Genomic DNA, 26669 nt, shown 5'->3' with positions numbered 1-26669 from the left:
TGCCCCTACTACACACGGTTTTGAGTCTTTTGACAAATTTGAATATTGTCCATGTTACAACTTACATTATCTTATGCTAATCCCTTACCCAACTCCAACCCCTGAGAATCTTAGTTCTCAAGTTGGGACCATATTTGTCCATTCTTATATACTGATTGTGTCAATAGATGCTATCGAGATTTTATGCTTTTAACCCCCCTTACATTTTGACTCTTATTGGTCCTATTATCAAAGACGTTTGCTTATACATGTATGCTTCAAGCCTAGCAGAGTATCCCCAAAGGTATAACTTTTTAACAATTTGTTAGATGATATGAAGTTTTATTCTTAAAAGTAGTTGATATCTTGTTCTGGAGAGGCATGCTTTGATAAATCTTGTGTCTAATAATGATTAAGAACTTCATTATTCTGCTCTAATTTCTTTGAACTTTGAGCAGAAGTAAGAAATGGAGGTTAAGGTGGCGAGGCCTATGAATGGAGGAGACAGAGAGTCACTAATTTCTGTTTGGAAAAAGGAGGTAATCCAACCTTATTGTTTAATGAGATTTAATATTTTTTTGTAGTTCCTTAAGCACCATGCAAGGTAGTATCCCTTTGCATTCAATTGGGTTCATTTCTCCTTTTTGTGAAATCTATTCATCATTTATCTTTTTCTCACGTTTCTTTTTATCTATTTCAACATTCATGTCAAGTTATTAGCTGGTTCATAATTTTTGTGCACACAAACAGTACTGGGGTTTGACATCATTAGTATGATAAACAGCAAACATGTACCGGAATTGAAGTGCATCTCCAAAGAGAGGATAATGTGAAACCACTCAACTTAGAGAATGGCCAAATTTCAGTAATTACAAAGGAAATGGCTGAAGAGGAGAAAATAGTTGAAGAAGAAAAGGCTGTAAATGGAGAAGATGAAGAGGCATTTATATCTGTTTTGGAAGAGGTAAATCCAACCTCACTGTATTGATAAAATTAGATAGGGATTTAAGTTCTCTATTATCTATGTGGTGCTTTAATGTTCATGTCAAATTCTTGGCACATTCCTAATTTTTGTGCATACGGAAGACATAGGGATTTGACATTAATATTCTGATAAACAGCAAAAATTTACTGGAGTTGAAGTGCGAGGAGAGAACAATGAAATACCACTCAATGTAGAGAATTTTCAAATGACAATAATTAAGGAGGAAATTGTTGAAGAGGAGAAAATACCTGAAGAAGAAAAGATTATGAATGGAGGAGATGCAGAATCAGTAATTACAAAGGAAATGGTCGAGGAGGAGAAAAGACTTGAAGAAGCACGTTTGAAACACCAGGGTGCAGAAATGGAAATATCAATCAAGAGTGAAACTTTAGAAATGAATGATTCCATGTTTAGCAAATTGGATGAACTTCTGAATCAGACTGAGATGTATACAAAGTTTCTACTGGAAAAGATGGATGACATGACTTCTGTAAGTTTTACCAAGGCTTCTTTTATTTGCTGTTTCTCAATGTATCTTGGCCTTTTTCTGAGTTTTTAATCCCTGTGCACAGTATGCAGGTGCAGATGACAATGCACAATCAACTCAAGGGACTAATGCAAAAAGATCTCGCAAAAGAAAATCAACTGCTGTTCGTAATGCGGTAATTTTAACTCATCTCAAGTATCGCCTTACTTTTGTCCTTCAACAAATGTCTAAGTGCTAAATTGACATAGATGTTCAATTTCTTGTGATATTATGTGAGTACCCTATGATTAATTATTTTAGTTCAGTGAATGTCCTCTGCTTTTCCAATTAAAAGATATATTTCATGTCTAATATGTTTTATGTACTTCACCAAAAGCCTACTAATTGAAAATATGTTCGACCTTTCTTCCATTTTTTCTCTAATTGATATCTTCTCTGAAAGAATATTTGTATGATCATTTTTGTGGAAGGCATCTGGTTTCTTATGAAATTTTGCAAGGTAGTGGATGACATCTCATGGTTGGGAGTTGGTCATCGAGGTGGAATGTTTACACCTGAATCATCAATAGAATAGAAAATAGAAACCTTGTAATATTTGCAAGCTAAAATGGAAAATATAATAAATATAGAAGTAAAAGTGAAACTGTGTTTTCTTCCATGCATAATAGGATCTAGCATACTAGTCCTAACTCTCTGATTCTTATTTATGACTATCAGGCCCGCAAGCAAGCAAGAATAGCAGTTGAGGCAATGCTTGTTAGTTGCAAGGAAGAGAAAACTGAGGAAGGTTCTGATAATTTAACTGAGGAAGAGAGGCTTTGGAAAGAACAGATGGAACTCGTACCCTTATTAATTGGAGGGAGGCTCAGATCTTATCAAATGAAAGGGGTGAAGTGGATGATTTCACTATGGCAAAATGGTCTTAATGGAATTCTTGCTGATCAAATGGGTCTTGGAAAGACTATTCAGACTATTGGATTCCTTGCACATCTGAAGGGAATGGGAATACATGGACCTTTCTCGATAGTTGCTCCTCTTTCTACTCTCTCAAATTGGGTGAATGAATTTAACAGGTTGTTAGTTATCTGCTTATTGTGCCTGTATGAGGTTGCATTTAAGTTGAGACCATTTGTTATTAACTAATTGCATTCTCGTGTAGATTTGTTCCAAGCATGAGTGTGCTCCTTTATCATGGATCAAAGAAAGAACGAGCTGAGTTGAGGATCAAGTATATGCCCGTAACAATGGGCCCAACATTCCCTGTTGTTATCACATCTTATGATGTGGCGTTGAATGATTATAAGGTTTTGGCTCGATACAAGTGGAAATATCTTGTTGTTGATGAGGTAAACTGGAAAGTAGCTTTTCATCAATTTATATATTTTTGATTGGCATCGTTTGTCTGGGAATCTGACTGGAGGTTTGTTTGTGTGTTAGGGACATCGGCTGAAGAATTTCAATTGCAAGTTGCTAAGACACCTGAAGATGTTGCCTGTTGATAATACATTGCTATTGACTGGTACTCCATTGCATAATAACCTGGGAGAGCTTTGGTCATTGCTAAATTTCATCCTCCCTCAAATTTTCACGTCCCTTCGTGAATTTGAATCATGGTATAGTGCTCTTCATATACCACCACTGTTATCTAGTTGCATAAATATATATATATATATATAGCTAATCAGGGTGTTGAAATTATGTTATATTTTTTTCATTTAGGCCAATTCTGGTCCTTACTAAATTTCATCCTTAATGAAAACTCTAATGAACCTAATGAAGTGGAGTTATCCTAATGAACCTCTAGGCTCTAACAAATATTAATATGCTCTCTCTGTCCTTGGTCTTTTTAATAAAATTGGATATTGGAAAGATAGTGTGTTTTTGTGTCTTCATCAAACATGGGAAATTGATAGATGCTCTATTGCAAGTAATGTGTTGCTATACTCTATCCAAAATTGGTGAAGACATGTTTTAGTTGTGGTCTGGTAAGAAAACCCATGTATGACATGGAATATTTGGGAGATTACAACTACTATTACATTTTGAGAGATGCAAGGCTAACTGAGGAACTTGGCCATTTTTGCAGGAAAATGAAAGCTATGCAAGAGAAAGGGTGCCACCAAATGCTAATTTACCCTGGAATCTAGTTGTGACTCATTAGAAAAAGATAGCTTCACATTTTATTGGAATGAAATATCACTTCAAAGAGGGATAAACTGCCTCAGGCTTCAAGTACCCTCTTTTAATCCATGTGAAATTCTCATATGACCTTTTGTTGGCCCTCATCTATAGCTCATCATATTACAATGCTATTCTCTACAGAAAGCATGATTGGGTGAATGTTCAAACTTTCCTGTGTTCCAGGTTCCAAAACAGAGGTCTGCTGGGTACCATGACACCGGTGAATGTGAAATGGTACACATGATGATGAATGCCATCCTTAACTAATAAACAGCCAATTCTGCTGACAATCTTCCTAAAATTTCACATAGTGGCATTGTTTCTTCTGTTTGATATAATAATGGGTGCCCCTAATGACTGAGTGTGGAGAGCTAATTCATCACAGAGATGATGGTTGAGAAAACAACTCTTGACCTGCGGATAAATTCTCAGGAAATGAACCCTTGCTCCCTGTGATAATAATCTTGAAATCTTTGTGCAACCTGCACTCTCAATCCCCTTGAAAGAAAAAGGGCGACAAGGTCAGTCTGCCAGATGCTGTTTTCAAATAGATGTGTTTTGATGAACCCCCTTGGAAATCTTGAGGGTTTCTAATAGGCTCCATTTGATAAAAAGTTAAAACAACTACTGGAACAGAAAAAGCTGATATAATGCTTGTTGCTTGAAACTTGCAGGTGAGAAAGTTTGTACAGTACTACAATTGCCTCAAATGAGGTCCACTTGAGGAAACAAAAGATGATATGATGCTTATACCAAGAGCTGTTTGAAATTTAGACAAAAAGGATTGCACACCCATTGACATTCCAATAGATAAAAAATGATACAAAGAGAAGAAAATTCGGGCCGTAGGTGAAAATAGAAGCTAGATTATCAAATTTTAAAGGAGAATTTGAAATTAAGCATAATATAGGTCACAGATTTGACATGCTGTTAGAGATGCAAACATTTTTCCACTTTACAATCAGATTCAAATACTATTTATATGAACTGGAGCCGTATGGAGCATTAAGGTCAATTGTGCATTCAGGTCAATTGTACAACTCCTAGAAGCCAACATTCAAATAACTCATAAACAGAATGTCCTTGGGCCCTTTAGCTTAATGCTTTTTTCTTGATACTTCCTACAGCATACCATTTTGGCATTTTCAAGTTGTATGGAATAGAGGCATAGATGGATATCATTCACAAAATCTAAAAGTAACCTCCCCTGAACTTTCTTGAGAATGTTGGCCCTATGTTCTAAAGTTCTAATAGAGTATGAAGATAATTTAGTCAGGAAATACATTTGGAATGTTGATTAGAGACACCCAAGTCAATTTGCTCTCAGGAATTAAATTAGAGGCACCCCTGAACTATCTGATAGTATTTTCTAGCCAAGTTGACATATTACTTAATCTATTTATTCCAATTTGGAAAGAAGGGAAAAATATCGTTAACACGAGTTTAAATATTCATTTTGAAGGAATGCACAAGGTATTTGGCCCTATCAAGTATATTCAGCCCTATCAAGTAATGGAAAGCCAGTGCAAAGCTTGTAATCATAACCTTGTTGTAAATGAAGATAGGAGGGGATTTCTTCTTGAATAATTTCGTCATGAAAGTTTATCTACCAGTTGTGCTATCGATGTATTTTTGTTACACATTGTAAAATATTTTGGTCAACAGAAAGGGAACTACAGTGTCACATATGAACATGCTAGATTCATTTGAATAGTTTGTTAAAAGATCATGATAGTTATAGCAACCATATATTGTAATTCAAATGAATGCTGACCACCCTTGTAAATTATATTGAAATATGTAGTGTTTATCTAAAAGCTAAAAGCTACTAGAGAATTGGAGATTTATTGAATGGGTTAAAGTGTAGCTGCATTTATTCTTTGGTCAACATTAATAAATGCTCTCAACCGTGCAGTAGTCACAAGTTACAACTGATGCCAAAACATTGGGTGTAGTTGGTCTGTATGGTTTACCATTGTTAGGGATGGGCCTTTAATAATACATGTGCTATCGCTTAGAAACACAAGAATTTGGTGTTATTGAGTTAGATTCATTTGAATAGTTATAGCAACCATATATTGTAATTCAAATGAATGCTGACCACCCTTGTAAATTATATTGAAATATGTAGTGTTTATCTAAAAGCTAAAAGCTACTAGAGAATTGGAGATTTATTGAATGGGTTAAAGTGTAGCTGCTTTTATTCTTTGGTCAACATTAATAAATGCTCTCAACCGTGCAGTAGTCACAAGTTACAACTGATGCCAAAACATTGGGTGTAGTTGGTCTGTATGGTTTACCATTGTTAGGGATGGGCCTTTAATAATACATGTGCTATCGCTTAGAAACACAAGAATTTGGTGTTATTGAGTTAGATTCATTTGAATAGTTTGTTAAAAGATCATGATAGTTATAGCAACCATATATTGTAATTCAAATGAATGCTGACCACCCTTGTAAATTATATTGAAATATGTAGTGTTTATCTAAAAGCTAAAAGCTACTAGAGAATTGGAGATTTATTGAATGGGTTAAAGTGTAGCTGCTTTTATTCTTTGGTCAACATTAATAAATGCTCTCAACCGTGCAGTAGTCACAAGTTACAACTGATGCCAAAACATTGGGTGTAGTTGGTCTGTATGGTTTACCATTGTTAGGGATGGGCCTTTAATAATACATGTGCTATCGCTTAGAAACACAAGAATTTGGTGTTATTGAGTTAGATCAAACTTCAGATTCTATTCCTTTGAAGTTTGTGGATTACTTTGTAAGTGAACTGACAAGATGTGCACCTCAGTTAAACTTTAATTGAATGAAATCAGTCAGGGATTATCTAAGTGATCCATATAGTAGGTAATTCCTGCTTCAGTGTTATATCAATTATGCCTGTCCTTCTCACACTCGTTGTTGGTGGATCTATATTGTTCTTGTGGATTTTAATTGAATGAAATCGGTCAGGGATTATCTAAGTGATCCATATAGTAGGTAATTCCTGCTTCAGTGTTATATCAATTATGCCCGTACTTCTCATACTCTTTGTTGGTGGATCTATATTGTTCTTATGGATTTTTGGTAGCCTTTCTATACTGCTAATAATAATGCAATTGCTATGCTTGTCCATTATGATGATATGCATGTGACCTGAAACATGTTTTCAGGTTTGATTTTTCTGGAAGGCAGATGAATGAGGCGGGCAATGAAGAAACTGATGATAAAAAAAGAGTTCAGGTCTGTTTGCATTTTCCCTTCTATTCTCATCCTATAATACAATGATGTTGTTGCTTTGCATATTGTTATGATGCTATAATATCTAAAGATGCTGTTGTTTCTTAGGTAATATCAAAGTTGCATGCAATCCTTAGACCTTTTCTTCTCAGAAGGTTGAAAGAAGATGTCGAGAAGAACCTTCCTTTAAAGAAGGAAATAATATTATATGCTCGTATGACTGAAGATCAGAGAAAAATCCAGGAGCATCTACTGAACAAAAGTCTTATTCCATATCTACATGCACGGTCAGAATATGGTAATTTCAACTTGACTTGCAATTTGGATATCTGCTCTGCAGATTGTTCCTATGCTTGTTTAGAATGCCTGAACATATTTCCTGCACTATTATGGAATGCCTTGAACTTCCAGATTATTTATTTTCAGTGTCTTCAACACAGTAGTAGAGTTTTGATGCACAATGCATAAAACTTAACTACTATTTTAGCAAGTACAAAAGTCAACCAGATGGATTTTCATGACTACAGGTAGAGCAGTGAAAACCAGTCTGGACAATCTGATGATTCAACTGCGCAAGAATTTCAACCATCCAGATCTTTTGCAGTCACAGTTTGAGATATCCTGTATTCCTCTGTCATGTCTCCTTGGTTTTGAGGGCATTTCCTGTCGTTTTCTTAGTTGATTGATTACATTCATTATGCAACATGAAAAGACTTGTGGTTTATATCATCTGATTGGAATTTATATTTATTTCAGATCTCTATCCTCCAGTAGAGAAATTGATGGAACAATGTGGTAAATTTCAGCTTCTGGACAGGCTTCTAAAACATTTAAGAGCTCGGAATCATAAGGTGTGAGCCAAGGATCTCAGCAGATATGAGCAAAGCACAATACTTGATATGATTGGGTTCTGTTTGATTTGGTATTCATTCTGAAACCTTAACCGCATGCAATCCTGATTTGCAAGATTGGAGGATGATGACAGGTTCTGATATTTTCGCAATGGACAAGAGTGTTGGACCTACTGGACTACTGCTTGAGTGAGAGCGGACACAATATGTGCCGCATTGATGGGTCTGTTAAACTGGATGATAGGCAAAGACAGGTTGCTCTCAAGCCTTCTCTGTTCTTTGTTGCATGATCATTTGTTTGATTTTGATGTCATAAACTCAAATGAGTTTGATTTTGTCTTGGTCAATTAAAATTGTGTCAAATAACAAAATTACCCAAAGAAGCAGTTTCTGGAACTAGACTTCTGGTTGTTGGCAGAACTAGGCTTAATTCCTAAGAGAGTAGAGAGCTTTAATACTTTTTTTTTACCTGCCTAGTTTTACTTTTTAATGAATTTATGTGTTGGTTGATTTACCCATTCTGCATGGCACTTGATTCAGATCAAAGATTTTAATGATCCAAACAGTAAACTTCATGTCTTTTTGCTAAGCACACGTGCTGGTGGACTTGGGATTAATCTTACTGCTGCAGATACTTGCATCATTTATGACAGTGACTGGGTAAGAAAATTATTTTTATGCCATTGCATCAACACAGGCTTTGTCTAAAAATTTTGTATACTTGGACATGATTTGGTTTGCATCAGCATTAATTTTGTGCATAACATGGAACCTATTTTTTATGAGCCATGTTTTGTAATTTTGCAGTCCCATTGTAAAGCCTTCATGCTTTTGCAAATGTTTGATATATTGGTTGTTGGCATATTTACAGAATCCACAAATGGATTTGCAAGCTATGGATCGATGCCATAGGATTGGGCAAACCAAACCTGTGCATGTCTACAGGCTTTGCACAGCTCACTCAGCTGAGGTAAGGTATCTTAGTCTGCTTTGTCTACTTTTGAAACTTTCATACAAGCAATTAAAGGGCATTTGATTAATGTCATAAACATCTCCTAATCGCTGCTATTTGTAAAAATAGTGCCGGATGCTCAAAGTAGCATTTGACAAGTTGAAGTTGGAGCGTGTTGTGATTGAGAAAGGACAGTTTCACCAGGAACGAACAAAATCCAGTTTCTTAAAGGTGTAAACTTTTACTTTTGACTAAGCTCCTGTGTCTCTTAACTTTGTTAGTTGAGTTTTTTGGCACTACTTTCATGAATTTATCTTGCAATAGTAATTCATGATCACCAGTGTCTAAATACAATTAGAAAATATAACAGCAGAAATCCTAGATGAGCAACTTTGTTAAATTCATCTTATTATAGTCAGATAGATGACTATTATCTTAATAGGCAATAGAGGGTTTTACAATGGATAATTGGGTAATAGAATTTGATTTTTGAGCAAACAATTTCATGCAGGAACATGAGCTTTTAGCTTTACTTCAGCAAGAAAGAGATGAAGAAGAGGAGCTTGTTCAAAGTGATGAGATTAGTGAATCAAATCTGTTAAAGCTCCTGGACCGCAGTGACATGATTAAAGATTCAGTTAAAATGAGTGGCACTGCAACAGATTCTCTCCCTCTCAAGGGACCAGGATGGGAGATAGTAGTACGTGGTGGACAAGTTGGGGGTATGCTGTCATCCATAGAAGGCTACAAACAGAATGATGACGAGAATCTGAAGCAGGAATAGAAATCAAAGGAAAATATGACCTGTTTAATTTTTCTTGCCAACAGTTTTGTCACTACAGAAGCTTTGTATGCAACATAAATGTTGCACTATTTTTGCAGGAGTTGTAATCAGCATGATGACAAGAATCTGTAGCAAGGATAGAAACCAAAGGAAAATATGACTTTAGTACGTTCTTAACTGCTAAATTTACGAGGCATCAGTTTTGTCTAGGTGCACTTCAGAAGCTTCAACTATAATGTGCAATTTGTCTAGTTGCACTTCAGAAGCTTCAACTATAATGTGCGATTTGCTTGCAGCATATATGTTGCACTAGTTTTGTAGGAGCTGTAGGCATTTTTCTCCTTTGATTGTACAGTATTTCTAAAATGCTTTTGACAGTAAAATATTTACTTGGAACCATGTAACTTCCTGTCATCCGAAAAGTTGTAAGTTTTGGTTTCTACTGCCATGTTATAGGCAATTTTGTGGTCTGGACTTGTCTTTCCACTGATATCGAAGAAATCATGATGATGTTGTGACCTTTTGTACATTCAGTCTGATATACCGTCAAACTTGTTGCTTCTTTTCTTCAGTATATGCGAAGAAATTCACGCACCTCTGCCTCTCTTCACCTACGTCTTAAATTGGTTCATCTGAAAGGAGAAGCATTTTAAGCGGTTGGTGTGTGAACTTCCCAGTCATAGCTTTGCCGGCACAATATCAAAAAAAGGAATTAAAGAGCTGTATCAACAAAATGGTTTATATTTTGGAAAGAAGACATTAGATGAACAAGATCTGTATCAAGTATCAACTTGGACGTTGGGTAAGTGAAGATATAAAGCAAACGAAACCTTTCTAAGAGATAAAGAACCATGCTTCCCAAACCAATTAGGAGAATTTAACCTGATAAGGGGAGTCGGGGCACAAAATCCTATAAAGAATTCTGTTATCTGATTATAGAAGCCTTAGGAATAATATACACCTATAATTTCAAAGATATTTCTACTTTTAGCTTTATCATGCTTACGCATTGAATATCTGAAAGTTCTTTTAACACAAAATGAAATACTGCTAGGTGCCAATACAACATGTTCAAAGGCTGACTACTGGGCACAAAGGTAAAATTCACATTCATTAGCTAACTTGGATGTTGATATCTGCTCTCATGCACAAGACCCATATATGACAGTCAGCATGGTGATTGACTATCTCAAGTGGAGTTGACAAGGGTGGACCTTGAGACAATTTTCACTTTGTTGTTGAACCGCAAGTTCATGTCCTGACATTGGATATTTATGACAAAAAGTAATGTTGTAGCGAGGTGTTGTAATATTTTTTTTAATCGAGTTTACGTATGTGTCACGCCCTCAAAGGGCCCAGGGTGCACATTTGACCTAGAAGGTTTCTGAGTCCCATGAGGTGTGTGGCATTGGCATGGTTTCTCCTTAAGGGCGAGACCGATTTTAGTTTACTACCACTTGACTATGCCTCTAGCCTATGCACAACTTAGCGAGATTGATATCCTACTTGTGGAATTAGTGTTCAATCATCTCACTACAATAGCTTCTTCAATTTTTTGAACTTAGCTTCATTTTCCAATCTACTTCTAAAACAATTTGCTTTGGTTCTATTTTTTTAAACTTTACGCCAACAATGTAAAACTAGTACATAAATAAACTTGTATAAACAACAACACAATGGTAAAGCGGGAGAGGAAATTCCTGAATAGCTTCCCCAACAATTCTTTAATAATAAACTTTAATAATACAAACTTCAGTTTATAGACGTGCCTTGGACAGATCTCCAAACGACTTGCTACCACAAGGTAGCAACAACTTTAGTAAACAATTTCTTTAGTTTGGTTGGGTCGAACCCCACATGGTTCGCAACCACAACCTTCGCAGTACGAAGAATATAACAAACTAAATTGCTGCCTTTCGACCTACAACCTACAGCCAATATAAAATATCAAAGCCAACTTTGGTCCTTTGACCTCAACCAAGCCGTAGAGAACAACTTGTTCCTTTTCTAGCTCACACGACTGTCTTCTAGACTCGCTCACTTAGAGTGAGCTCATCCACAAGCTTGATTCTTCCTTCTTGGCCTCCACACTTTGTTTTCTATCTTGTGATCTTACTTGTTTCATTTTTTACTTCGATGCCGAAATCCTCCATTAGGCTTATCTAATTTATTTGCGCCCACAGCCTCGATTGGACTATCGTGTCCCTTGGGCATCTCCGACCAACCTCAATCGAGTAGACCATTGTTTCGCTGTAGTTGACCTTGCTTCGGTCACACGAAACTCCCATAGCTCGTTGCATGTCGTCGACTCACCCTTTGTTGTGTCCATGTCAGCGCAGGGGGGCACCTTTGTATCACAGGTCTTCATTGTGTGGGTGCGCTCGTCTTGGGCAGGGGCTCCTAGCTTCGTCTGGGCATGTGTGTCTCAATGTTGCCCTACCTTTCATTCATTCTAACCTCGGTTGGGTGCTTTTGTGCACTCTTCATTCACCTTTATGCATTCTTGGGCGCACTCCACCATAGTCTCACAACTTCTTCAGTTGAGTGCGTTACCTTCATTAGACCGCCCCTTGACTTAAGTTTTTCACCACTTGTTCACCAAGTCGTTCCACCAAGTCAACTTGGGTGTGCTCTAGCTTGAGGGCTTGAAATCATCCCCACTCTAAAATGGTTGTTCTTGACAAAATCACCTTTAGCAAACTTCTTCGCTAAGGCCCAAAGATTGCCCTTGTTAACCTTTGCATCTTCGTCAACATGGGGGAACCATCCTCCTTCCAATCATCCACGTAAGCTTCTCTCGCCTCATTGCTCAAATTGAACAATCTTCATGAATGAACCTTCGTCAAGGCTCTCGCATGACTCCTTTCTTTCTCATTCAAAAGGCAAGGCTCTCTATAGAAGATCTTTCAGACTTCCCCGGTCATCAATAACAATGTGTTGCAAGTATCCACACTACCCCACACCATCATGGAAGGCTACTCCCTCCATTATGTCAACCACTGCATCTCCATGTATTGTGAACTTTGTTGCCATACTCCAACTCAAATCTAACATGTCTTCGCACATTGATGTCCTCCATGACTCGAACTAGTTGGGTAGCTAATCCAACTATCACATCCAACCCATGAGGATGCACCTCTTCACACGTCATCGGTGGTTTTTCCAACACTCGTCATATCCTCATCCTCCACTATGTCTAAGTGCTACATATCTACATATACAACTCGAACAATGGCACTTCATGCCCACGTCATGCAAACAACTCCAATTGAAGTCCAATCTTCATCTCCATATCCAGGGCCATGAAGAAATCCTCATCTCCTCATCTCCTCTTTGGATATGTTATTGATATCTCTATGAAGGAGGCAAGTCTCTCCTTGCCTCATAAATTGCATCTACGTATTGCTTGAGGTCTACATACCAGCAGTTTCCATAGATGTCCAAGTCTTCCACCTTCAAGAAGGTTCTCCATGGAATGATCAACCATCACTTGTCCCAAATAATCTCGCAATAGTTAAGTCTCTTCAGACTCCATCCATGCCTCAAGTGTTTCACATCAAGACTTCTTCATCACGACTACCATTACCTAACTTCAAGGTGTCTTGCTTCTTCTTCGCTGTCAAGTATGCTACTCACAGACACATCCCATACTATGTCCAAAGGTACACATCCCATACTGCATCAAAGTCAATTTGCACAAGTCGCTAACCCAAGTTCCTCAACAAATCAGAAGTCCTCGAAGACCACACTCAAATATCCATGAAGGCTCCACTATTCGCTACTATCATACATAGTCTCGACTCATTCAAGACAACATTATCTCAATTTTCAACGTCATCTCAGCTCCTTCAAGCCAACTTCCTCATGTTTTCTTCTTGGTTGGTTCATATCTTCAACAAAGTCACCATCCTATCATCGGTACACCAAGATCTCCTCCAAGTTCCAACAAAGTCTTAATGAAGAACTCCAACCAACTCTATGACAATCCATAACTCTTATGATGTTGATTTTGGGTAGCATCGAATGTGCTCTAGCCATGAAATTTGGTGGAGAGGCTAAGTGACATGAGATCTCCAAGACCCAGAAATCATTTGGAGAAATTCCACCCTGATAAGGAGCGATTAAAATAATTCATATTTTTAATGGGTTAATGGGTTCTTAAGTCTAAACTTAGGGAAATAAAAATATTAATGCATATTAATAAAATATGGGTGAGAAAGTTTTAAGTGACAAAGATCAAGCTAGTTTTAATCTTTTAGCTGTTGATTATGGACTTAATCTTGTCCGTCGATTCGTAAACAAGAAAAATATAAGAGGAGGCTTGAGGGTCAGTTGGAGATACACCAAGTGATCAAAGTTGCAGTGAGGGGCAGTTCAACAAGGGGTTTTCATCCGACACTGAAGAATACATAGTAGAGAGGTAGCGTAGTGCCGAGAGAGACAACGTAGGCCTTAGAAGAGCTGACGCAAAGGCCAAAGCGCTGATGCAGAGGACACAGAACGCTGATGCAGGGGATGCAGAGGTCGTAGAGGCTGACGCTTGGCCTCAGAGGCAGTGCTAGGAAGGTTCTATGGGGCAGACTAGGATAAAATTAGCAGATCTTGAGCTGGGAGAGGGTGACGCAGCGCTTGGAGGAGTGACGCATTTCCAGAGCAGTGCTTGGAGCAACTTTTGTTGTCCATGATAAGGAACAACCAGAGTCGCTGTGGGGTTTGATCATCCGGTCGTTGACTTGCCTAGTCGCTATGGGGTTTGATCATCCGGTCGTTGACTTGCCTAGTTGCTATGGGGTTTGATCATCCGGTTGCTGACTTGTTGGAATATCTGTTTTCGGATAGAGGTACTACTGTCGAGGATATTCTCTATTGGGTGAGCCATTTTTGGCACCCTAGTTGTATTCACAAAATTTGCTTAGTAATACAAACCCTTTATATGCTGCACCAATTTTCCCAAATTGGGTTTTTCCGGGGACGATTGTCCAAAAATAACGGTGTCCCTTGTATTATTGTCTCAGTTTATTTCAGTACATCACTGTATATTTGTGAACATTGCAATAGTGTTTACTTTGATGTTTATGCAATTAAATAACTTGTTAATGAAAAGAACAAGTACGAGATTGTAACCCAGTTTTTGCTGTGGGGGTTTATGATGTGTTAGATTCAAGAATTTTCACATGGTATTAGAGCTATTGTAGATCATAGGCCACTGAGGACACCGGTAGAGAAAATATGAGAATTTGCAGCAAAGAAGCAGTTGTTCCGAAAGACAGCGTTGTGCCAAAACTGAAGAGGCAAGAGGAGGAGTGACGTAGTGCAGAGAGAGTGACGCAGAGGCTCACGCAGTCCCTGCATCAGTGCTCTAAGCCAAAAGAAGGGCCAGCGTAGAGGCAGAGGAGGGCAGATCAGGTTCACGCAAAGCCACGTCATCTTTCTGAGCTCGGAAGGATTGGCGCAGTTGGTCGGGAGGAGCAGATTCAACCCATGCAGTTATTGCGTAGAGCCTAAAGATTCAGATTCTTCGAGTTGTCGGGGCTAAGGCAGCTGTGCAAATTTTGATTTGAGGCGCAGGTGGGACGCTGTTTCTGTCGGTGCAGAACAGTGTCGAAGGACACTGAACCAAGGTAGAGGGAAGCACTACCTCGACATTTTCTAGCTTAAGAAATCTAGATCCGGGTTGCAGCAGAAAAGGAGGTTTGGAGAGGAGTGATTCGACGATTGGCTAAAGGATTTCCGAGAGGGAAATCAAAACTAAAGAGGGAGTCTAGAGAAGAGGAGCAGATATGGCAGTGAACGGATTGAGGGATCATGACAGAGTGGACGAGGGTTCCAATTTTGTCATTTGTAAGGCCAGGGTCTTGGCAATCCTGGATAAACATCGCATTAAGGACTATGCTTTGAAAACAATCACTGTCCCAGTTGACCTTGATGCTATTGAGAAGTATGAGGAGGCCTAGGGGAAGGCGAAATGCATGATCTTAGACGGGGTCAAGGATCATGTAGTGCCACATATTACTAAGAAGACGACAACAAGGGAGATGTGGGAGACCTTGACCACCTTATACCAGGGCTCTTCCGTGCAACAAAAGATGCTATTGGAGAATCAACTGAGGTCATACCAGATGCAGAAAGGGGAGGAGATAGATCCCTTCCTTCTCAGGTTGTAAGGGATTCGCAACCAACTTACTTCTGTGGGGTCTACACCGGATTCAAAGTTCATGGTCAAAATTGCCTTAAATGCAGTCTTCGAGGAGTTAGAGACATTTGTCCAAAGCATTTTGGGTAGAACAACTCTCCCTAGTTGAGAGATGTGGGAAACTCTTTGACAGGGAGAACTCGAGATTGACCAATGCAGGGAGTAGCAGTAAGGGAGTTCGGATCAAGAAAGAGGAGGAGGATGCAACTCTAGCATCAGCAGGACAATAGGGGGTACAAAAGAGGAAGAAGAAAGATATTTCTAAGGTCAAGTGCTTCAACTGTGGGGTGCTGGGACATTATGTCTCTCAGTGCCTCGGGAAGAAACGCAAGGGTGAAGCTTCCGACTCAAAGGTTGCTCCAACAAAGGCGGAGAAGGATGTCGACACTGATGATGATTGTGCCATGAGTGTTCATGCGCCTCTAGAGAAGAGGTGGGGAGACATGGCGCTGTAGTCGAGAGGACTACAGAAAGGGGTAGGGTCCTTGAGGTGCCCAAGCTCTTGGATCACATCAAGGTATGAGAGCCCTTAAAGACAGTATCATGATGATAGGTGTCGGGTGGAGCAAGGTGTGATGGAGCGGCAATGCAAAAATCTGTAGCAGCGCAATGGAGGTTGCAACAGTGCGAGAGACGCAAAAGAGGTTGCAGCGATGCAGTGGCAGTAGAGGGAGCACATGAGAGCTACAAAGGTAGCTTCAACATCACGAGACTTCCAGATTGACCAGGGTGTCAGAGTTTGGGTGAAGTCAGTTACTTACTTCTCGGTAACTGAGTTGCAGTGCAACAATTAGTAGTGGCAGTGCTATGGGCAACATGATGCCACAAGTTGAGAGGGAGATGCAGTGCAGATGTAGAAGTGGCAGTGGTAGTGTGATGGGAAGCAGTACAAGAAGCAACAACAGGGCAAGCATCAACATAGATTAACGGTGCAGAGGATCAGAGTGATGCTTCTATGGTGAAGCATTGCTAGAGCACATTCCTCGCTAAGAGGAAGTGTTGATTTTGGGTAGCATCGGATGTGCTCTAGCCATAAAATTCGATGGAAAGACTAAGGCACATGAGATCCAAAGACTCAGAAATTGTTTGGAGAAATTCCACCCATATGAGGAGTTATTAAAATAATTAATATTTTTAATGGGTTCCTAAGTCTAAGTTTAGGAAAATAAAAATATTAATGTGTATTAATAAAATATGAGTGAGAAAGTTCTAACTGACGAGGATCAAGCTAGTTCTAATCTTAGCCATTGATTAGGGACTTAATCTTGGACGTTGATTCGTCAGTTGGAGGGTTAGCTGGAGGCTTGAGGGTCAGTTGGAGATACACCAAGTGATCAAGAGAATTCGATTTTCTGGGGCGAGGTTTGATGAGGAAATCGAGTTAGTGATCAGAGTTGCAGTGAGGGGTAGTTCAACAAGTGATTTTCATCCAAGGATGAAGAATACATTGCAGAGAGGCAACACAGTGTCGAGAGAGACATCGCAAGCCCTAGAAGGGCTGACGCAGAAGACACAGAAGGATGATGCATAGGCCGTAGAGGCTGATGCTGGGCCTCAGAGGCAACGTTGGGGAGATTCTGTGGGGCAGAATGGGAGCAAATTAGCAGACCCTGAGCTGGGAGAGGGTGACACAGCTCCTGGAGGAGTGACGCAGTTCCAGAGTAGTGCTTGGAGTAGCTTTTGTTGTCTAGCGTAAGGAACAACTGAAGGCGCTGTGGGGTTTGATCATCCAATTATTGATTTGTCGGAATATCTGTCTTTGGATAGAGGTACTACTGTTGAGGATATTCTCTGTTGGGTGAGCCATTTCTGGGACCCTAGTTGTATTCACGAAATCTGCTTAATAATACAAACCCTCTATATGCTACACCGGTTTTCTCGAATTGGGTTTTCCAGGGACGATTGTCCAAAAATAACGGTGTCCCTTGTGTTATTGTTTTAACTTATTTCAGTGCATGATTTGTATATTTTTGAAGGCTACAATAATGTTTACTTCGATGTTTATGCAATTGAATAACTTGTTAATGAAAAGAACAAGTAGGAGATTGAAAACTAGTGATTGCAGTAATGGTTTCTGATGTGTTAGATTCCGGAATTTTCACATATGATGCTATCGAGTCCTTCCACTTCCACTGCTCTCACCCGAATGACCTTCGTCCATGAGTCATGTGAGACACTTGGCCAATGTTTTCATATGACCAACCATGTCTTGTCCATCACATGAATGTCTCATCCACCACACTTGTCCCGGACATTGGCACCATCCATCTTGAGGTCGAACTCTCCTTGAACAAGCATCACATTGTGCCAAATGATTCGACTCATAGGTGAACGAGTATCCATCTCAACCTGCGCACGAGAAGTTATCACATGACTCTCTCCATCCACATCTGCATGAGGTCCCTTCATAGAAGAACCTACTTCCTTCGGTGCATTTGAAGAGCTCAAACGTGGTTTGACGTCAGTGGAATTTTCCCTTCATCCAAGACCCTTCTCCTCCTTCGACCGCTGCATCACAACACTTAACATTCAATTTCATGACTAACTTCTCCAATCTTCACTAGAGAAGCCATCACTCGACTTCCTCATTTGGAGTCTCTGAACGATTCTCAACCTATTCTTCAATATGGCTTGGCTCATCTTCATCTCTTGGACAATCTACTTCATGTTGATCATCTCTCTTGTACACTCTTCATTGTAGAGTTAGGACAACAACTTTTCCAACTTCAGTGGTCTCCCACTCTTTGGTGCAAGTCTTTGAATGAACTTCAATCCCTTTGTCATGGTTAAGGGCTTCGTCCTTCTTCTTCTCTTGGAGAACATTAACTTCCTTTCGCAACTCCACCACTTTCCCTCACAAGTGCTTTGGCCTTCCCATGGGCCTCACGAGATAATAATAACATTCTTTCAGAGTCCTTGTCCATCTACCTTGACTTCCAAAAATCTTCAGCTTCTCAACAACTATTGTCACAACAGTGGCGACAGTGGTTGTCGCGCCATTGTCTTCAACCAAAACAACTTCCTTCAAGTTCCTCATCGTAGGAACTCTGCTTTGATACCAACTGTCATGCTCCTAAGACACACCTTTGACTTATAAGGTTCCTAGGTCCCCTAAGGTGTGCGACACTGATGTGGTTTCTCAATAATGTTGAGACCAACTTGAGTTTACTACCACCTAGACTACGCCTTTAGCACATGTACAACTTAGTAAGATCAATATCCTACTTGCAAAATTAGTGTTCGATCATCTCAGTATGGTAGGCACTTCAATTCTTTAACTGGGCTTTGTTTTCCAGTTTACTTCAATAACAATTTAGTTCTACTTCTTTTAACTTTACTTCAACAATGTAAAACCAATACATAAATAAACTTGCATGAACAACAACACAATAGTAAAGTGGGAGGGGGAAATCCCAAATAGATCCCCTAATAGTTCTTTAATAATAAAATTCAATCATACAAACTTCAATTTACAGACTTGCCTTGCACTGAGCCCTAAACAACTCGCTGTCACAAAAACAACTTCAACTTACAATTTCTTTAGTTCGGTTGGGTCGAACCCCACATAGTTTAGTGCCACAACCTTTGCAGTACCAAGAATATAACAAACCAAATTGTAGCGCTTTGGTTCACAACCTACAACCAATATCAATATCGAAGTTAGTGTCCATCCTCCGACCTTCGCAACTAAACAATAGAGAACAACGAGATGCAAAAAACTTGTTCCTTTACTAGCTTGCACGACTCTCTTCTAGCCTCGCTTACACTGAGGTCATCCACTAGCTCAGTTCTTCCTTCGTGACTTTCGCACTTCGTTTTCTATCATGCAATCTTACTTGGTTCATTTTTTACTTCGATGCCTCAATCCTCCATTCGACTCGTCCAATTTATATGCTCCCACGCCGTCGGCTGAACCATCTCGTCCCTTGGGCATCTCAGGCTGAGCTCCCCATTCTAATCAAGTTGATCATCATTATGCTCTAGCGGACCTTACTTTGGTTACATGAAACCCCCACAACTTGTCGCATGTTGTCAGCTCACCCTCAATTGTACGTACATGTCAGCTTGGGCAGGCACCTTCGCATTGAAATTCTTCATCCTGTGGGTGCGCTCATCTCGACGGACGACCTATCTCGGTTGTGCGAGCGTGCTCGTCTTGGTGGGTGCCTTGTTTCGGTTCGTTGTGCAAGCACTTGTCTTGGGTGGGCACCCCTGGCTTTGTTTGGGCATGTACGCCTTGACGTTGCCCTACCCTTCGTTCATTCCAACCTCAGTTGGGAGCCTTCATGCACTTGACCCCTTCATCCACCATTGTGTGCTCTTAGGCGTGTTCTACCATCATCGCATGAATTCTTTGGTTAGGTGCATCGCTTTCATGTGACCACTTCTTGAATTTGATTTTTTTGCCACTTATTCATCAAGTCGTTCCACCAAGTTGACTCTGGCGCGCTTTTCGTGCGCATTCAATCTCGAGGGCTTGACAATATGGAAGACAACTAATTGTTTGCACAAAGTTGTTGACAACCCTCCTTCAAGTATGTAAAACTAGCACAAACATATAAATTAATAGTTGAGAAATGTCGAAAGACATTAATCCATGATAAGCATCAAAACAATTATCTTGTGATACATCTCACATAACCAAAATTAAAAGAAATCACAACTATTTTTTTGTTAACCAATTTCTTTAGACTGGTCAGTTGCTAGGAACACCAGGCCATATCCAAAAGTGCATTATTCTAAGAGACATTGAAGACAAAGTTTTCAAAAAGTTCAAAATAAGACATACATGCATTGATGTTTGGCCTTTCAAGCGATGGAACCAAATAAAACTACTAGAACATTGAGAAACTAGAGACATAACAAAAATAGTAAGCTAAGAAGTAGCATTTGAGTTTGTTGCTGCGACCTAAATTGGGTCTTGGCTTTTACTCGGAGAATGGCTAGTAGTAGGGGGAATGCTAAGGTATTTCTTGATTTTCTCCAATCGCTTATTCAAGTCTGTCATACGTTGATGCAGATCCTCCATTGAGAGGAAGAGATCCTCTCGTTGCTCATGTTGATCCAATACAACCTTGCCCATGGGAAATTTCATGTGCCAATATAGGTCCCACGGTATGCATGTATTGATTAAAATGTCCTCGCATGTGGCTTGTGTTGGGCACCCATTCTACCAACTGATCTAGTACTTCAGTGTTCAAGAGGTGGTCTCGTTGGGATGTTCCTTCCTCTCAGCTTGTTAATTGATCCTAGATGGGACTCAGTGTTAGATCCAAAAAGCGAGCAACAACTTCTGCCAGTATATGGTGGGTTCATGTGCTTCCTTGATTGACATGATCTTGATAATAAACAACTCCATGTATGACTCTTGCTTGTTGACGAGGTATGGCAGCGCTCTGAGGGACGTGACTAAGCCAAAGGACAAAAGGATGGATGTTAGGAATAGAACAGGTGAGGAAGAGGGGGATGATAGGAGTGGCTAGACAGGGCCATGTCAGAAAAGCAAAGCAACACTCAAGGTCAATCGTGGTCCGCAGAGGCGAGTGGAAGGCCAATGAGAGAGAAAGCTAGCGAAGGTTGGTATTGACAATAATAAAAGTCGGGAAGAAGAACAAGAGTCATAGAGGGGAAGCAAGTTAAAATCAAACAGAAGAAGAAGAAAGCATATAGGTCGAGAGAAGAGACAAACCCAACTAACAAATGTTGAGGAGATAGAGCTATGATAAACCCGTAGAAGGGAGGACTCGACTTGTTAGAGGGAGTGTGCCATTGTTCAGGGTGTAATTGCGCAATAACTAAGACTGACCAATTGCATAAAATGAATGCAATTTAGCAGGAAACTTTGTTTTCCGTTGCTTCAGAAGGCTTACTACTAGTGAGAATAAAAAAAAAACTCTCTCTTAGGTTGGGCCCGCTAGCTAGCCAACTTTCCTTTCTATCTCCAACTAACAATAGTCTAAGGGCTACGTTGATGTTCGAAGTCGGCGTATACAAGGGAATCATAATGGGGAATTCCCTTGGCATGCAATCACTTATAAGAGAGAATGGTACCCACCAGACCTCTAAGTGGCTCTCTGTAGGCTTCTAAGGATGCTCAGTGGGGTGGAGGTGGTAATAGCTTAATCGCATAATAATATTGAAAAGCGGTTGCAGGTGCTATATATGCCATAACTTTAACCTACTGTAACTGAGCGCTCACATGAGGGAGAAGTGGGTTATTGCACCAAGTGATGGTAGGCCTAACGAGGCTGATTAGACATGGGTGTGATCGATGAGAGATGGTATATAAAAACATGGCGCAAGGATTAAATGGATTATGCATTGCTTTAGGCTTTATGACATCTAGTGGGACGGGTTGCCACCTCACTCGGTTGAATGATTAAATGGGGCAATAACAAGGTGCCCCCCACCATTTCGCACACCTAACACCCCATTTAGGGACTGCATGTCTTTTTGAGTGCGCTGCCAACAAGCTTTCTTGAGAGGAGTGTCTGCCATAAGGTGCCAAGTGGTGGAGATATTGGGCAAGAGTCTAGACAACCATGATAATTTGCCAACATATCAACGACCTTGTTCCTTGATTTGTAGATGTGGTTGGGGATGATGATAAGAATGTTGACGATTTGAGAAGAGAATCGAAAAAGTGATTCTTCTAGTTTATGACTCTTGGATATTTTATGAACAAGTGTGTCGTTTTGGAGGTTACGAAGCATATGGATAATAAGTTTAGAATCACCTTCCACAAAAAGCTGGAGTATCCTTGTTTTTGTGCTATTTCTAGGGCTTGAAGGAGAGTCGTTAGCTCTTCAACATTGTTACTGTTGATGCCCAGTGTGCCAGAATATATGTAGAGTGGTAAACCAAGATGTTTTCTAAATATGCTACCATAGTTGGTTTACCCAAGGTTACATTTTGAGGCTCTAGAAAAATTCAGTTTAAGAAAGGAGAGTAGTGGAGGGGACCAAAATGAAGGGATAGTCGGAGTAGGTAGTCGAATTGGGGAGGATAGAGACGTAGGGAGGATGAGGATGATGTTCCATATGATGAGAAGTGTAGCTTTTAAACCATGTGCTTTCTAGTCTTGAGTTGACTTGGGGAGACCGCTCATGGTTTCTTTGATGTTCATTTGGATAATGTTCCAGAGAGAGTCAACAGGTTGGGAGGAGTTTTTGAAGATGTGGTGATTGTGCTCATTCCACACAACCCATAATAGAAATCCAAAAGAGAGTGCCCAGATGCAATTGAGGATGAAACTGGAAAAGGCTTGGCTTTGCCATTGAGCTATGGTGTTTGGAATGCCTAGTGGGTCCTAGTCAAAACAATTGAGGCAATTTTCAATTTAGAGCTAGAGGCCATTGGAGAAAGCACAACAATTAAAAATATGTTCAAGATTTTCATAATGGAGGAGGCGTTGGCAATTTTTATTTTAAAAAACATTTAAATTCATTTACTAGGATAAAGCAAAACACACACATAGACACACACACATATTGAAAGATTTTTACGTGAAAATCACATAATGTTTTTCTTAATATATATATATATATATATACTATGTTATTTTCATGTAAAATTCTCTGTGTTCAACATATATATAAAGAATACATTCATATTTATTAGCACCAACTCTCTGATTTATCAACATTAAAGCTTGTACAAGTGTCAATATTAGTCAAAGAAACTCTGCTCTTTTGACTACTGCTCCTCTATCCTTCACATAGGCACTCGACTTCTTAAACACAACCTTCTTAGTGTTGGAAATATAACTAGGTTAGGACTTCATTATTATCTTTGTACTTGTATCAATTTGTATTTCATGTAAAAGAAGAAAAATAATTTTATTTAAGCATGGGTTTCATTCTCAAGTCTAGGTCAAGCATGTTCTTCATGCTCTTAGGTTTTAATGAGTCGAATTTAAAGTCTCTGTCATATGTGGCAGACCCATTTGGGCATTTTTTAACAAGTTTTTTGTTTTGTTTTGGTTAATCTCCCTAGAAAGTCAATTTTGTCTCCCAAGACCAAGCTGACCCTGCCAAAGAAAGTCGGCCTAAGAGAGGCTTATTCGACCCCTTGAGAAGGGTATATATTGGAAGACACTTCGACCTATTTGATACATTCATTCAAGAATTCAATCTATGCACTAAGAAAAAAAAGCGATGGAGAAGGAATAAGAAGAAGATATGAATTTTTGGATTGTTTTGCTCACATGTGTGAATATGCTAGGGTTTCTGTGCGAGTTGCAAGCCAAGGATTGCAGTTCCAAATTGTAGACTTGAAGCAGAGGGTTGAGACTTTGAGTTGAAGTAGAATTTGTGGAGTTTGACCATCTTTTACTCTGTAAAATTCGATTTGTTTAAGAAAGACTTTTGGAGGGTTGACTTGGTGCTTGGAGGAGGTCTTGGTCTTTGTGTTTTGGAGGTTTCATTTTGATATGATTCTATAAGAAGAAGATTTTTTGAGTTTTCCCCAATTGTGGGGTTTTTACCTAGCTTAGAGCAGATATCTTGTGTTCTTTGTGTCTTTATGATCTTCTTGTTTTGGTAATTGATTGATGAAGAAGTAAAACTAAGTAATAAAAGACCAACAAATATCACAAGAAATTATCAAATAAGGAGAATCAATTTTAATCTACAAACACATTGATTTTCCAACATGGTATCAGATCTAAGGTTGGTATAAGGAGGTTGGAAGATCACAAATTATTGGCATTTATGGAAGGAAAGAAATGCTACAACTTTAGTCACTACTACAAGAAGTATAAGAAGTCTACAAGAAGTAACAAATTTGATTCAAGCAAGATCTTGAAGATTCAAATTTCCTTGGAAGTCATCCCTCTCTTTTTAGCACATATAAAAGTTTTTGTTCTTGAGTTTTGGGCATAACAAGTAATCCAAAATGAAGACGAATTTCCTTGGATGACAACTATATGGGTTCTCTTATGATGTGAATTGATGCAAATCCGAGCCTTCCTTCAAACCTGATCCGAGTTAATATGCTACCCCTGTACAATGATATGAATTCCATTAGTTTTATTCTTCATCTTTTGTGGAGAGATATCTGAACTTTGTAAAAGTCATACTATCTGAAGTTCTATGGAAAGGAGATAATATAGTATTGTAATATAATACTAGTAGTACGAAAGAGGCTAATGCAAGATCAGAGGAAATCACCCTTGATCCGAATTATTTTGAAGGATGATATAAGTTTTTGTTAATGCAAGGTTCTGTTTAGAAATGCAAGTTATCTCGAAGACATGACAAGTTATGACTATATACCATTGTGATGCAATTTTACTTCTTAAGGTGTAATGTGAGGGTTACAATGCGTCATACATCTCATTGATAGTTTTGATGATGTGAGTTTCCACTGTTAGGTAAACAATATTGCGAAAATTCTGAATAAACCAAGTTGTGTGACTTGTTGCAAAATATGAGATGCCTTCAAATGTGAATTCTCCGTGGTATGGTTCACTGACTTGTATGAAAAACTCAGAGGCATCATTTCAATGGCATCATGGTTTATGTTCATCTCATATTCTAATGTATGGATCAAAGATATGTAATGAATAAGCTTGAACTATACTATCATTCGCACTATAATGAGAATGCGATCTAAGTTACAAAGAGATAATAATATCCATGATACAGATAAAAAGGTCAATTTATATCAATGATGCCGACCTAAAAGGGATTATCTTTTGGATTGGATCACGTGGCATGAAATTTACAGTCACTTTAAGGAAGGGACCAGAATCATGAAGGTCGAGATCCTAGAAAATTGTGAGAAAAGTCTTAACAAAATATCTTAGCTTGAAGGATAATGAATTGAGACACCTGTTGGGGCAAAGTGATTGCCTATCATTTAATTTGTCAACCCGGGGGTTTCGTAAATTTGTGAAGCATGCGTGCACTGTATGTGCTAGAAATTGTCTTCAAGTTTAGATCAATCTAACTACAAAATAACGAAAACCAATTCATCTAATCTATGAAATCAAACAATGAAAATGAAATTCAACTAACCTGTAAAATAAAAAAAACAACTAATGTATACTTAGTTACTCTAGCATTCAATTATGAAGTGTTACCTTCTTGAGATGATGTGTAAGCAACTATTTATACTTTAACTTCTAATGTCCTAGAAAATCAAGTAAAGTGTGCAGAAATAACTCAGTAATTGCATATATTAAATATTCAACTATTCAATCTTGAAATATGATTAAATAAATTTCTTAGAATGATCTTTAGGAATATCAGTTAATGCAATTAAATGAGGATCTCAAAAGAAAATATAAAAGCACGAAAAAGTAAAGCTCAATGATTGCATAGGTTGAACATTCAATGACCCAATTTGAAGTCACCTTCTTGACATGATCCTTTATTCAATTATACAATGACTTGATAGTTTGATCTAAGAAAGTAAATAATAGAACATGAAAGGAAACTAAATAACTATGAGCCCTTGCCTCAAACTTAATCCAATTAGAAAATACATAAATCTTCCCTATTGAAATGTTTTTAGAAAAGCAAATATTACACAGTCATTCTAAAACTAATACTAAAAGAGCAGATGAACTTTCATCTATAAAAGCAATTAAATCTCACAATCATTAGATGGACATTCCAATGGTGTATAAGGATGGCAAGTGAAGAAGCTCCATATGCAAGCAAAACTAAATCTTCAAATCTCCAAGTATAAGCTCCAAATTCTCTATTAAAAACATGAGCATTTCTCCAACTTTACACTTGTCTTTCAAAGGAGAAGGCTTTCCTATTTATACAAAAACATAAGAAGCTACCCTATTTAATGAAGATCCACTAAAATCTCATATAGTTACAACCAAATAGCTCATAATGAGACTCTAAGTGTCTCATAGAGTTCTAATCCAAATAAGAAATGATGAGACACCTCATAGAGTTACAATCCAAATAGGACACATATCCTTCTTTGACCTTTATCCAAATCTCCTTTGAAGGGAATTCGAATTTGAGCATTGGAGGCCACATAAGGGTGCCTTGGAAGCTTCCAAATGACC

The 26669-nt window shown here is 38.8% G+C and overlaps 1 protein-coding gene across 1 annotated transcript; it reads left to right on the top strand.

Annotated features, from left to right (window-relative positions):
* The first annotated feature begins 401 nt into the window (after window positions 1–401).
* Window positions 402–9629, top strand: LOC149173370 (chromatin remodeling protein DDM1-like). Its single transcript, XM_089427919.1, has 16 exons — window positions 402–518; window positions 764–943; window positions 1101–1454; window positions 1537–1626; window positions 2169–2524; window positions 2611–2797; window positions 2889–3064; window positions 6791–6860; window positions 6966–7155; window positions 7385–7480; window positions 7614–7708; window positions 7843–7962; window positions 8249–8368; window positions 8580–8678; window positions 8790–8891; window positions 9172–9629. Exons 1-16 carry the CDS (start codon window positions 447–449, stop codon window positions 9442–9444), a joined length of 2580 nt encoding a protein of 859 aa, XP_089284045.1. The 5' UTR covers window positions 402–446; the 3' UTR covers window positions 9445–9629.
* The last annotated feature ends 17040 nt before the right edge of the window (window positions 9630–26669 follow it).

This window comes from Pinus tabuliformis, chromosome 4_2 (assembly GCF_031772625.1).
Source record: "Pinus tabuliformis cultivar Carrire ecotype Pingquan chromosome 4_2, CPIR1, whole genome shotgun sequence".
NCBI classification, from domain to species: domain Eukaryota; kingdom Viridiplantae; phylum Streptophyta; class Pinopsida; order Pinales; family Pinaceae; genus Pinus; species Pinus tabuliformis.
The sequence above is the reverse complement of the archived record's forward strand: the minus strand, read 5'-3'. Positions and strand labels throughout refer to the sequence as shown.

Bases quoted from the DNA above. Each gene is read 5' to 3' on its own strand.
- LOC149173370 (XM_089427919.1), top strand. From the start codon at position 447: ATGGAGGTTAAGGTGGCGAGGCCTATGAATGGAGGAGACAGAGAGTCA. The intron at 519-763 runs GTAATCCAACCT...TATGATAAACAG, and splicing joins TTTCTGTTTGGAAAAAGGAG to CAAACATGTACCGGAATTGA. The intron at 1,455-1,536 runs GTAAGTTTTACC...CCCTGTGCACAG, and splicing joins AGATGGATGACATGACTTCT to TATGCAGGTGCAGATGACAA.